General features: G+C 53.5%; 1 protein-coding gene across 4 annotated transcripts; it reads left to right on the top strand.

The window, feature by feature from the left end:
* The first annotated feature begins 2,456 nt into the window (after positions 1 to 2,456).
* Positions 2,457 to 13,412, top strand: Puf60 (poly(U) binding splicing factor 60). Of its 4 annotated transcripts, none has more exons than XM_021216390.2 (12): positions 2,457 to 2,546; positions 5,746 to 5,847; positions 7,913 to 8,008; positions 8,114 to 8,203; positions 9,111 to 9,161; positions 11,198 to 11,359; positions 11,441 to 11,533; positions 11,645 to 11,858; positions 11,942 to 12,132; positions 12,277 to 12,412; positions 12,610 to 12,845; positions 12,967 to 13,412. In XM_021216390.2, exons 1-12 carry the CDS (start codon positions 2,523 to 2,525, stop codon positions 13,264 to 13,266), a joined length of 1,695 nt encoding a protein of 564 aa, XP_021072049.1. In that variant the 5' UTR covers positions 2,457 to 2,522; the 3' UTR covers positions 13,267 to 13,412. The 4 variants fall into 4 exon arrangements, with proteins under 4 accessions (XP_021072049.1, XP_021072051.1, XP_021072050.1 ...); XM_021216391.2 differs by having other exon boundaries at positions 2,482 to 2,546; positions 5,749 to 5,847; XM_021216392.2 differs by lacking the exon at positions 9,111 to 9,161.
* Positions 13,413 to 13,427: the final 15 nt, after the last annotated feature.

The following is a 13,427-nucleotide window of genomic DNA, read 5'->3' as shown; positions in this document are numbered from 1 at the left end:
TCCCAAGAGCAGGTAAAAGAGTCAGAGACATCCCCATTCCCATGGTAAGGAGTCCCATAGAACACCAAGCTCAGAACCAGAACATTTATGCAGAGGACCTAGCATAGGCCCTGTGAGGCCAGCTTAGCTGATTCTGTGGTTACAAATCTCCAATTTGGGCTCTGTTTGGCTGTGGGTCTCCTCGTCTGTTCCATCAGCTGCTGGCAGAGGTACACAGTATCACACTGGAGGTAGAGACAGGTGGGTCTCAGAGTTTAAGGCCAACCTGATCTATTTCTTCTGAGACAGGATTGTCTTGGAATTTGTTTGGAACTAAGTGGAAAGGTAGACCAGGAGGGCCTCCAACTCACAGAGATCCACCTTGCCCATGCTTGGAACAGGCATTCAGAAACACAGTGCTTGCTAAAAACCATGACTCACAAGATACCCAAAGCAGCCAGATACTGTCATCATGCAGTCTGATCTCTGGCTAGTTCTAGAGAAGACAGATTCAACATTTCAAAGAGTTTTAAAGTCTTTATCAGCTTGCCTAAGATTTTTCTGAAAAGCAAGGTCCATCACTTTCAGAGGGTGGTGCCTGGGGTTCCCCCTGGTGGTGGTGGCAAGACCCAGCCCACTCAACAGCGTGTGTGTGTGTGTGTGTGTGTGTGTGTGTGTGTGTGTGTGTGTGTGTTTTCAGAGTCTCTAGTGCGCCCATCTAATTCTAACTCTTGAAGAATATTGACCAATGTGATTATTATAGTTTGTTTTCTTGGAACTTTCAACTTTATGGGATTTTTGTTTTGTGTTTTGAGACAGGATCTCTCTACGTAGTCCTGGCTATCTTGGAAGTTGCTTGGAACTACTTGGAAAGGTAAACAAGGCTGGCCTCCAATTCTCCAAAGGTAGACAGAGCTCCTCCTTGCCCCCATCTCTGGAGTGCCAGGATCACAGGTAGATGGCACCACCACACACAGCTCAACTTTATTTTTCAACCTATGGAATCGCTCATTTGCAGATTTTATTTTTTGTTTTGTTTTTGTTTGGGGGGGAGCGTTGTTTTTTGAGACAAGAGTTTGTGTAGACCAGGCTGGCCTCAAACTCAGAGGTCTGCCTCTGCCTCCCAAGTGCTGGGATTAAAGGAGTGCGCCACCAACATCTGGCCATTTTCATTTTTTCTTTTTAAATTGGGAAGAAATCTGAGTTCGTGGTCTTTATTTTCTTGCTTTGGGGATGCAACATCTCCAGGTATCTTTGATGATACTGCTTTCTCAGTTTCTATTCTTATTCTTCCATTTCCTTTGTTGTCTTGGTTTCTTCTCATGCTCTTGTGCTTGGTGATTCTGGGTGGCCACTTGTGCTTAAGAGTGAGATGCTAAGCTGGGTCTTAATGCTTCTTTCCCAGAGTGGAGCTAATCTCCAGCCACTGTTGGCAGAGCCAGAACGACTAGACTGGTATCCTTATCCTGTAGTAGGGATAGAAGTCTGGAGGCTCTTTTTTTTCTTTTTCCTTTTCTTTTCTTTTCTCTTCTCTTCTTTTCTTTTTCTTTCCTTTCTTCCCTTCCCTTTTCCCTCCCTTCCTTTCTCTCTCTCTCTCTCTCTCTCTCTCTCTCTCTCTCTCTCTCTCTCTTTTAAACTATCTGCACATTTTCGGAGAATTCAAGACACAAGCATCACATACCCGCCTGCTAAGGCCCTCCCCTGGCTCCCCAGCATTCCCCTTCTCTGCCCACTTAGGTTTTGTTTTCAGTAGAGAGCTCTTTCCTGTTTAAAGGGGTTCCCGAGGGGGGAGGAAAATATTCTGCCATATTTTGCTAAAGATCTCTATACTAAATTCTGAAAAACCGAGGGGTGGAAAACGAGAATGGCCTTCCGGTGGAGTTTGACGGTGCTTGAACTTACAGATGTGGTTGGTGCCTTGCCGGCAGCCTTACGGTCTCGGTACTGGGTGCAGCTCAAGGGAACATCAGGGCAGCTCCTCACACAGCCAAGATGAACTACAGATTTACACACAGCTCAGGACTTGGGGACTAACGTGAACATTTATGCCCACAGGACTATAACCACAGAACAGGCTGGGGAGCCATCTTTTGGGGCCATCTGCGTGTCAACCGCTCTAAAAGGCTATTCTCTCACTAGGAAAGAGATCATATTTCAAAAATAAATGAGGATTCCTGACTTTAGATGGACAACGCAAAGACGATGCATCGGTCTTTTTGTCTTCTGTCTCAGCGGTCTACGAGCTTGCTGCGAGTGGACTCAACTGAAAATAGGGTGCTGGGAAAAGAGGCAGTCGGAACGGATTCAAAAATGTCGACCCCCGACCAGGGGAGGGCTCTCCGGGTCTCCACTCCGCGACGCCGGCCGGCCCGGTGCTCGCCCGGTACATCAACGGCCTGCCCCGCCCCGGAAATGCGTTCCGGTCTCCTCTCTCGTAGCTACGTCGTGTGTCGCGAGATTTCCGCGTCCGCCGCCCAGATCGCGCGAGACTGCGGAGGGAGCTGATCGCTTGTGGCGCGCGCGGCGGCCGCGACGGACGCAAGATGGCGACGGCGACTATAGCTCTCGTAAGTGAGTCCCTCGCGGCCGGGGGGCGGCCGTCAGCTCGTAGGAGTGAGTCGTCGGCCGGGACAGGGTGCGGAGGGGACCCTGGGTGCGCAGCGGCCCGACCGGGCCCTCGTACGGACTTTTCCCCGTGGTCCCCGGCACGCGGGGCGGAGGCGGAGCGGGAGCGCGCGGCTGCGGCCGCGGCTGGGGCTCGACTGCAGCTTCCGGCTCGAGGACTCCAGTTTCCGGCAGCTGGGCGGGGTGGGCCGGCCACGGGGCTCTGCCCTGCTGGATCCCCGCGGGGCGGTCCTCTCTGCCGAGGCTGGGCGACTACTGTCTAGGTGGCCGGTGGCGTTAGGGTGTCCTGGTGCCTGCTCCAGGCCTGCGCGGTTACGCCCCGTGTTGGGGACGCGGAAGGGGCGGGCCCGTTAGCATTTGCTCTACGCCACGGTGCACAGAGGCGAGGGTTTCCCGTTCCGTGACCACGCAGGAGGGGAAGAGCATCTCCCCCCACCCCCATTCCCCTCCACACCTTCCAAACAGCCATTCTGTTCCTGGCCCTGTGGGGAGCCCGACAGTTGGTGCCTGCCTCGGTCACTGGTCTGGGTGGGCATCAATAAGTCTTTGCTAACCCCTTGTCTTGGACTGGACGCTCCAAGGGCTGAACTTGGTTCTGTCCTGGTCGGTCGGGAATGTTCCTGGAATGGCTACCACCAGTAGTTCCTTTCGGAACTACTTCTCTCTTGGACCTAACCCCACTGCAATCCAGCCTTTTGTTAGCCGCCACCCTCAGTCAGAGGGGATGAAGCAAGGACTGAGACCACTTAAGCCCTAGGTGCGTGGAGGCCAGCCGTAGGGTAGGGTCGAGTAGCGTACACACAGGCTGTCATTCCTCAGCCTGAGCTGGGAACTGCACCTTCATATTGGGAGAGGGGCACTTGATCCAGCTTGTGAGGGGTAGATCCTAGTATGTGTCGCTCACACCAGGGCTACCTTTAAAAAAATAAAATAAAATAAATTCCTGCTCCCACCGCTTGAAGGTACTGGTGTGGAAAGGCAAGCAGAGAGTTGAGAGGTTGATGACTGCCCTTGGGTGGCTGTCAGATGATAGAAGAAAAGGTGAGGGCAGAGTATAAAATACTTTGAACAGCACTGGAGGAGAGCAGATACCTCATTTCTGGGTAGCCCCTGGTGTTCCTGCAGACTGAAAGGTTAGCCCGATGCCAGACAGGTAGTGTCATTATTGAGATGGTCTCAAGCAGTAAGTCTCACCACTGAAGCAGCTGGAATAGTCTTTGCCAGCATTGGACCACAAGGCCCCCGAGAATTGTCTCTCTCTCTCTCTCTCTCTCTCTCTCTCTCTCTCTCTCTCTCTCTCTCTCTCTCTCTCTCTCTCTGTGTCTCTCTCTCGTTTTGCTGCATCCACAGTGCTCAGTACAAGCCTGGCTACCCAGGAAGTAGCGCTACGCCCTGTGAAGGGACCTGAACAGATGGAAGACAGCGTCCTTCAGCCAGTCCTATTCTTGGGTCTGGCCCTGCTCTCAGTGGCACTAATGTTGCTAGAACCTGTGGCTTGCTTTCATATGCAGACTTAAGGGACTCTATGGAAACTGATTCCATAAATCTTCACTGCTGCCTGAGAAATAGGCCATGCCCCTGCATAAGAAGAGCCTCAGGACTAGATTTTAGGTGATTTGCTCAGGGTATTTAATGTGTTTTGTAATGGAAATAACTCTTTATTCTGAGCTGGTGAAGGGCAGAGCTTGGCTTGCGTACCTGAGACACTCAGGAGCAGATAAATCCCTCAAGGGAATTCCCCTCTCTGGATGCACCATGGCCGAGGTACACATTAGTGACCAGCTGTGATAGATAACAAATGATAGTTTTCTCTAGGCTCTCCCAGTGACTGGTTAGAGCAGAATTTTAGACTCTGTATGAGAGAACTCTCTGCAGAGGTAAATGGGCTAAATTGGGTGGTTTGTCCACAAGTGAGCTTTCTCTGGAATTGTGCACATGCATTGCATTGTCTGCTGCTTTAAGCACTATTCCTGTCCCTGGGTGGCTACTCATTTGGAGAGGCAGGAAGTTATGAGTGTGCCTCGGTCACCATTCTCACTGGTGTCTGGCTAGTGCCTGAGGCACGCTTTTACCGTGGGTGTCGAGAAGCAGCCTCTGTAGCGTGGATGCCTGTACCACTGGGGTCACTACCTTAGTGTTCTCAGGGATATCATTTCTGAGTCACAGTGGAGCAAAGACCAGACAGTGGTGCACACTCAGGTTGGAAGCACCAGGAGGAGATCTGTGTATAGGCTCTGTCAGCCATAGTTCCCAGTTCCATCACAAGGTCTTCACAGAGCATTACGTTGTGCTGCTGCCAGTTCCGCCTTCAGTAGCCTCATGACCTGAGAGACTGTCCAAATTGCCAGCCTTTGGCTTTGTTTCTAAGAATGGACACAACATTTCTCTGTCTTTTGATGCTTGTTGATCATGTAATGTAGGATAAGCACATTCCTCTGTTACTACAGTCTTCTGAGAAATTGGGGTAGGTTTTAGAGCTTCCATCACATCACCCCTCTATTTACCTACCTCTGCCTGGGGTCTAGTGGGTGGCAGGGACCACACCACAGGATGCTAAGAGCTTCATCTCCTGAGGGCTGCCTTGGGACAAGGGACTCTGTCCCTTCTGATGGTGAGAGCCAAACTCAGCTGTCATCCTAGGACAGTTTTTCACTCTGTCTGCTGGGGAAGGGAGGCCTGGGTTTGCCCAGAGCTCATGGAATTACTGGACTAAATGTTGAGCTAAGAGGCCCAGCCCAAGTGATGGAAGAAGTGTTCCTGCTTCCTTGGGAAGGATGGGAGGACACAGCCAGCTGGTCATCTAATTTGGCTCAGTCTGTCAGCAGAAAAGGGCGGCTTTCTTTGGCCTTGGGCTACAACACTGCTTGCTTCTGTCCTTTTCTTCTTGTCCCTTGCTGGGAGCCTGTCAGCTTGGGCCTGGCCCAGCTACTGCTCTGCTTTCTGTTGGTTCCCTGGGAAGCTGTATATGTGCTGGCAGGCTAAGGGCAGTACAAGGTGGAGTGATTCTGAGACTAAAGACTCCGTGGGCCTTCTTAAGCCCTTGCCCAGCTTCCCTTATTCTAGATGGGAAGGCAGCCTTCAAAGAGGAGAGGGTTTGGGTGATAGGTTGGTTGCTTATTTTTATTTCCTTCCTGCTTACAGCAGGTCAATGGCCAACAAGGAGGAGGGTCGGAGCCAGCAGCAGCGGCTGCAGCGGCGGCGGCGGCAGTGGTGGCAGCAGGAGACAAATGGAAACCCCCACAGGTATTAACCTTAAACATGATTCTCCCTCACCTGCCTGCCAATCCATGTTTGGGCCTAGAGAGACCTGATTGGGTCAAGTTGGAGTGGGGGAAATCTTAGAGCTTAGCCCTGCCCCCTCCTCAGCTTGCTTCTGTTTGATTTCTTTTCTGTGAGAGTCCATCTAGCCTAAGCCTGGCAGGGCCCAGCATTTGGCTAGCCAGGAAGCAGGGGGAGGAGATGGGGATGACGGGCATGGGCATAAGTACGGTCAGCCATTGGTGGTGCTGGCTCTAAGCCATTAGCCATTGTGCAGAAGGATGGGCCCTCTGATTCAGAATGGCAGTGTTGTGTCTAGAACTAGAAATAGGGATTTCCATTTTAGCTCTTTGTTTTCGTGTAAGTAAAACAGCAAAATAACATGTAAGTCAAAAGCACATGTGTTTTAGACACTCCCCCCACCCCCACCATGCATGCTTCTCTGGAGTTATGGGTGGGCATGGATGGATTTGTTCTCTAGTTACTTGCCCATGGGAGTAAATCTTCTGGGATGTGAAGCTGGACTCTGTTGTCGCTAGGTGATAGATTCTTTATTCCCGCCTCCACAAGAGTCCCAGAAGGTTTCAACAAGATACTGTGGTGGCCTCTGGCTAGGCCCTCTAGGCACTGGTGTGTGTGTGTGTGTGTGTGTGTGTGTGTGTGTGTGTGTGTGTGTGTAGGGGGTTGCAGACAGAGATATTGGTATGCATCGGTGGATCTTGGGAAGCTGTGGGGGCTGCAGCTCTGTCCTGACTGGCCAGCCAGTGTGCTGTTGGTTGGTGGGAGAAGGGCCTTTTGTTCACCAAGACAAAGAAGAGATTGAAAAGTTTCTAGGGGGCTGAGAAGAACTGGCATTGATTTCCATGGTGACAGCCTACTCTAGTGTCACAGTCTTATAGGCATGGGGCCAGCTGAGAGGGCAGAGGACAGATCTAGTATGAGCCAGACGGCAGCCCTTGGTCCCATCCATTGGCAGCTCTTGAAGGACTGTGGGGCCTTGGGACTTTAAGACTTTCTTGAGACTGCCCCAGAGGGGCCTTATAAGCGTCCTACCTTTTAACCCTTGATCAGAAACTCAGCATTCTGGCATCCATGATGGGGCCCATGGGGTTTGAGTCAGTCAGACCTGGCCTGTCTTCTTTGTGTTTTAGTCTTTGGCTGTCACTTCTATGCTGAGGGGCTTCTTTTTTCTGCTGTTGCTCTCTCTCAAAGGTTGTGTCTTAACGCCTAGAAGAGTAACCAGAAGTATTTTGCAATAGTATTTACATAGGCTGGCTCTGTCCATCCCTCCCAGGGTCTGCTGGCTCTAACATCCTTTCCCTGGTTGCATGATTGTGTTCCTCTCCTGCAAACACTTGGAAGTGACTTTGATAGGAACTTAAGCACAGTTCTAGTATTCAAGTGTCAAGCTCTCCCCAGTGGCCAGCACTGCCTGTTCTGCATAAATTTGGTTAGGGTGGTGCTTGGTTAATGGAAGTAGGCTGTAGCTTTTTATAGGGCTCATGTACTGAGGAGTAACACCCACCCTCTAGGAGGTATGCTTTGAAAGAATGTCTTCAGGCCTGAAATGGGCATTGTTGGAGGGAAGGTCCCTTGCTTCCTTACTTGTTCTGGGGTGGCCTGAGGCCCTGGCAAGGCCTGTTGAGGAGACTAAGAGGCTAGGGTGCCTGGCAGCCTATGAGTGATTTCTGTTTGCTGGGCTCTGGAGGACACTAAAGGTTGGCTGTTCTACAAGATTCTGGGATCAAATTGTCAACAAAGACAGGCAGACTGCTCTCCTGTGTTTCATGAAGAGGCCATTGTGTTGCCCTACAGGGTACCTGCCTGGTTTAATGTGTCCCATCCACAAGTCATGTCTGACACGGCCTGAGTGGGTATAGCAGTGTCTGAAGGGAAGACCTGCATTCTCACCAGGCAGGAGGTAACTTGTATCGCGGCTGATCTTTTGCTTTGGTTTTGGAGTCTCGGGATAAATGGCTTGTGGGGTTTCTGGGACCACATGAGAAATGTTGAGTTTGCTGCTGAACAACTCCCCTATTTCCTACTTCAGGGCACAGAATCCATCAAGATGGAAAATGGGCAAAGCACAGGCACCAAGCTGGGGCTGCCTCCCCTGACGCCCGAGCAGCAGGAGGCCCTCCAGAAGGTGAGAGTGCATCTCCTGGGCACAGCTGCTTAACCAGGGTTGGAAAGGCAGGCTGTCCCCCTGCAGTCTGGGCCCCCCAGTGCTCCTCACTGCCATCTCTTACAGGCCAAGAAATATGCAATGGAGCAGAGCATCAAGAGTGTGCTGGTGAAACAGACTATCGCGCACCAGCAGCAGCAGCTCACCAACCTGCAGGTGAGCCCCGCCACCTTACCTCCCGCACACCACACCACCCTCCTGCACACCACAGCCACTGTCTTGGGGCTGGCTCTGCTGGAGGCCCTTCTGCCCAGCCTGGGCCAGGAAGCCTCCTCTGCCCCTCCCCACTACCTCCACCATCTCCTCCTCTTTTCTGCCTCCTCCTGTGCCTGTGACCGACTGCCCCAAGAAGGTGTTGTCACTCTCAGACTCTCCAGATTCATTCTCTGGACCACAAGGGTCCTCTCTGAGGCATGATTGGCCTGGCCTTTCCTCTGGTTGCTTGATAAGGCCCCTTCTCCCCCCCTTCCCACTCCTTCTCTGTAGCTCTGCCCAATTCTCCTTCTTGGTCTTCCCATTAGTGCCTCTGGGTCTTACCACACCCTTGTCACCCAGGCTGTGTATAGCCATGATGGCAGCATGTAGATTGTGATCGTCCCTGCCCCCATGGTCAGGCCTTTACCCCTGGGGCCCTTGATTGAAGGGGCAGTCTAGGGGTGTGCTCCACTGGGCCCTACTCTAAGCTGGAGGCTGCGATATCTATGGGAAGAAGCCTATGTAAAGCTGACAGGTTCCTGGGCCTTGAGCCTTCCCCACCCCCAGGTCCAACCCTCAGACATTCACACTGGCTGTTCACTGTGCTCTGTCCATCCCTCTCCTACCTCCCTTCCTTCTGCCCTCGCCGGTCCTGCTGCAAAGACTGTGGGGCGGGCCACCTGGGGCTCTGAAGCCCCCCTGGGCAGGTGCCAGTGACCAGCCAGAGTGGCCAGCAGTGTGGGAAGGCAGGCGGGCCTCCCTGGCAGGGCGGGGACTCCGTGCCTTGCTGCTGTCTGCGTGAGGTGTTGACAAGAGCGGGAGACTGCTCGGCTCCAACAGACTGAACTCTGTCTTTACTGTCTTTCAGATGGCAGCAGTGACAATGGGCTTTGGAGATCCTCTCTCACCTTTGCAATCGGTCAATAGAAATGCTCACTTCTTCTGGGGCTCATGTCCTTAGTCAGGGCTAGAGGGGGGCAGTGCAGCCCACTGCTGGGGACCTTGCTCCCCTGGCCGGCCCTGCCCGCCAGCTCTGGACGAGCACAGCAGAGCGCCAGGCATGGTGGGGCCAGTGGTGTGGGCACTCACCCCAGGACCGCCCCTGGGGAGGCCTCCATCTGCTCTGAGGGCCCACCTTAAAACTAACCGGCCAGGTAACTGCGGAGGGCAGCCGCGGCAGCCAGCCAGGGAGGGTAGCTGCCAATGCCAGGCTCATCTGTGCCTTGCCACCCCATGTGGGGGATGTACCTGTGGGCCTCCAGCTCCGACAGTCTCCAGGCTGCCCGGGCTCTTGGGTTGGGGTCAAGCTCCTTGATAAGAGAGGGGTCCTAACTGTGGCCCCATCATGCTCTGGAGGGAGGATGGATGGGCTGGGGACTGGGGGCCTGAGTGATGAGCAAGAGAGGGAAGGGCAAGCAATAACGTGGGTCATAGACCTAGCTCTCAGAGAGGGGTAGAGGCCACATGGCCACGGCTGCATTAAGCAGAGGAGTCTGGGAAGGAAATGGCTATTCCTTGCCTAGAGGCAAGTTGAAGTGGCCAGGCCCTATCCTGGGGAGATCCTGTGGGAAAGACATGACCCTTTCTCTGGGGTGTCCACTTGGAGGGCCATCCCTGGATGAGTTGCCTTCACATTTGAGACATACTCTGTCTACTCTGGAAAGCAATGTCTGAAAGGAAGCTGTTGACCCTCTGTAGAGTCCTGGGAGATATGGTCAGAGAGACCTGTAGTTGGGTAGTCTCACCATGAAAGGGAGACTTGGCACTCTCTTGTCAAACTGTGACCTGAAGGACAGATGTGGCTTCATGTCTGTGTGGGCCTTAGAGAAGGGGTGGCTCTACCATTGGGGCCCTTCATCTGGACAGTAGCCTGAGGCTTGTTAGCAGCAAGTTTGAGGGAATGGTCCCAAATTCAGGGAATTCCTAATGTGAGGAAAGATAGGCCCCACCTGGATGAGTTGTGTCGGTGGACCTTTAAGTCCTCTCTCTTAGGGGGACAGGGCTGTACTAGGCCTTTTAATGTCTGAAGAAGTAAATTGCCACTGGGACCTTTGTTAGGGTGAGAGGAGCCCTTGTTTGTGTTGAGGAATGCCCTGGCCCATGGGGCCATACCTGCGGCCCATTATTTCTGGCTCTAGAACCCCTTGCCTGGCATATCTAGTGTTGGAAGGAGCCTTTCCCAGGGCATGGGTGGGCCCTCGTTACAGTGGCTCAGCTCACTGCTAGTCCTGCCAGCTTCCCAGCCCTAAGGATCCCTGAGGTTTCTTCATTGGGTTCTCTGCTGCCTTGCGATGCTCTTCCCTGGGCCAGCTCTTGTGGCTACAGTCATGTGCTCCCAGCAGCTCTTTTTTTTGTGGGTGGTGTTGGGATAGGGGAGTATAGAGCACACTGAGTCCTCACCTATGTCTCCCTGCATGAGCACTTGCTCCTTGTTCTCTCCAGAGAGCCCCTTTCTGGGCTCCCAAATTCCTTCCCTGGGATCTCTTCTGGGCAATGGCTGCCCTGTCTTCTGCCACCCTCTCTTCTGGCCTCCATGCCAGTAGGTGTGTCTGGCTTGGACAGCTCCTCCTTCCCTCTTCTGTCCCAATACTTGGCTGGACCAGTGGGAGGCTCTCCCAGCCCAGCCCAGGTACCTGGCCTCCAGACTACAGAAGTGGGCTGAGTTATAGGTCATTCAGCCTTGCCTTCTGACCACCTGTCAGCTCTGCTGCCAAAGTCTGTCTGGGACCTGGGCGGGCTGGGTACTTCCATGTCCTGCCGTTGGGCCTGGCCTTCCGTGGGGTGGGGTCCTGCTGACCCCTAAACCCTGGCTGCAAGGGCCCAGCCTGCACCTCACTGCTGTGTGGGGAGTCCTTCCCACGGCAGAGCTGGGCGGGTGGGCCAGGATGGGAGAGGGTTGCTGAGTCTCCCACCTTCCTGACAAGCCAGTGGCTCTCTCCTTCTGTCCTGCTGCAGATGGCAGCTCAGCGGCAGCGGGCACTGGCTATCATGTGCCGGGTCTATGTGGGCTCCATCTACTATGAGCTGGGAGAAGACACTATTCGCCAGGCCTTTGCTCCCTTTGGCCCCATCAAGAGCATTGATATGTCCTGGGACTCCGTTACCATGAAGCATAAGGTAAGCAGATCAGAGCTACCTGGTGCCCTAGCTTGCCCTTCTGTCTGCTTTCCTTGCCTTCTAACACCTTCCTGTATTTAGGGCTTTGCCTTCGTGGAGTATGAGGTCCCAGAAGCTGCACAGCTGGCTTTGGAACAGATGAACTCCGTGATGCTTGGGGGCAGGAACATCAAGGTAAGAACAAGAAAGTTTGGTCTTGGGCCTAGAACAATTGTTCTGTAAAATTACATCCATACAAGCAGTCACCACAGGCCTAGGCTGATGTTTGTTCTTGACCTTTCTCAGGTGGGAAGACCCAGCAACATCGGACAAGCCCAGCCCATCATAGACCAGCTGGCTGAGGAGGCCAGGGCTTTCAACCGCATCTATGTGGCCTCTGTACATCAAGACCTGTCTGATGATGACATCAAGAGTGTATTTGAAGCCTTTGGCAAGATCAAGTCTTGCACGCTGGCCCGGGACCCCACAACTGGCAAGCACAAGGGCTATGGTTTTATCGGTGAGTTTGGGAAGGGCCAAGGAGAAGAGGGAGCCTGCCTCTTACTGGGGCTGGCTTTTCTCACTGCTCATCCTGCCCTGCAGAATATGAGAAGGCCCAGTCGTCCCAGGATGCTGTGTCCTCCATGAACCTCTTTGATCTGGGTGGCCAGTACTTGAGGGTGGGCAAGGCCGTCACACCCCCCATGCCCCTGCTAACACCTGCCACGCCTGGAGGTCTCCCGCCTGCTGCTGCTGTGGCCGCAGCTGCAGCCACAGCCAAGATTACAGCTCAGGTGAGAGCTGGTGCAGTGATGAGTGTGCACAGTGGGTGGACAGACCCACTCAGCCTTTGGGAACTGGCTCTTAGATGGTTTGGGTGGGAACAAAGAACTGACTGAGAACAGACTAGAAACTGACTGCTTGCCTTTTGGTTGCAGGAAGCAGTGGCTGGAGCAGCAGTGCTGGGTACTTTAGCCACACCAGGACTAGTGTCCCCAGCACTGACACTGGCTCAGCCCTTAGGGGCCCTACCCCAGGCTGTCATGGCTGCCCAAGCCCCTGGAGTTATCACAGGTGAGTCGGAGTGGATCAGGTTCTCCACCATTCCTTTTCCCTCTCCTCTAGGGTCTGCTTTCACATTCCCAGCCCATACTTACTTCGGTGTAATCCCTTGAACCCAGGGCAGGCTGGCTATAGCCAACCATCTCTTTACTCCCTCCCAAAAAGGAGAGTGTATGTGTGGCTATTAAACTCGGTTGGTTTTGCTGCAGGTGTGACACCAGCCCGCCCTCCTATTCCGGTCACCATCCCCTCTGTGGGAGTAGTGAACCCCATTCTAGCCAGCCCGCCAACGTTGGGTCTGTTGGAGCCCAAGAAGGAGAAGGAAGAGGAGGAGCTGTTTCCTGAGTCAGAGCGGCCAGAGATGTTGAGTGAGCAGGAGCACATGAGCATCTCTGGCAGCAGCGCCCGCCACATGGTCATGCAAAAGCTACTCAGAAAACAGGAGGTAGGTGGGTGGGCTCATGCCAGGCCTGCGTTAGGCAGCGAGGATGTGAAGTAGTGGGTGATAGGTTGCAACATTCAGGTGTCTTTCCCACAGTCACAGCAGTTAATTGTCTTTCCCACAGTCTACAGTGATGGTTCTCAGAAACATGGTGGACCCCAAGGACATCGATGACGACCTGGAGGGAGAGGTGACAGAGGAGTGTGGAAAATTTGGTGCTGTGAACCGGGTCATTATCTACCAAGAAAAACAGGGCGAAGAGGAAGACGCAGAAATCATCGTCAAGATTTTTGTGGAGTTCTCCATGGCCTCAGAGACTCACAAGGCCATCCAGGCCCTCAATGGGCGCTGGTTTGGTGGTCGCAAGGTGGTGGCTGAAGTGTATGACCAGGAGCGTTTTGATAACAGCGACCTCTCCGCGTGACTTTGGCCTCATTTCCTGGACTTGCACTTGCCCCTTCCTCCCTTTGCGTTTTGTAAAGTGTTACACGTGGTGTGTCCCTGGGACCAGGCAGTCTGCCCAACCCACTCTGTAGTGTACATAAAGACGCAGATACCGCTGGCCCTGAAGTCCCTGTGTCTGAA

This window comes from Mus pahari, chromosome 17, assembly GCF_900095145.1.
Source record: "Mus pahari chromosome 17, PAHARI_EIJ_v1.1, whole genome shotgun sequence".
Taxonomy (NCBI): domain Eukaryota; kingdom Metazoa; phylum Chordata; class Mammalia; order Rodentia; family Muridae; genus Mus; species Mus pahari.
Note: the sequence above shows the minus strand (reverse complement) of the source record. Positions and strands in the feature narration are given on the sequence as shown.

Bases quoted from the DNA above. Each gene is read 5' to 3' on its own strand.
- Puf60 (XM_021216390.2), top strand. From the start codon at position 2,523: ATGGCGACGGCGACTATAGCTCTC. The intron at 2,547-5,745 runs GTAAGTGAGTCC...TCCTGCTTACAG, and splicing joins CGACGGCGACTATAGCTCTC to CAGGTCAATGGCCAACAAGG. The intron at 11,534-11,644 runs GTAAGAACAAGA...GACCTTTCTCAG, and splicing joins TTGGGGGCAGGAACATCAAG to GTGGGAAGACCCAGCAACAT.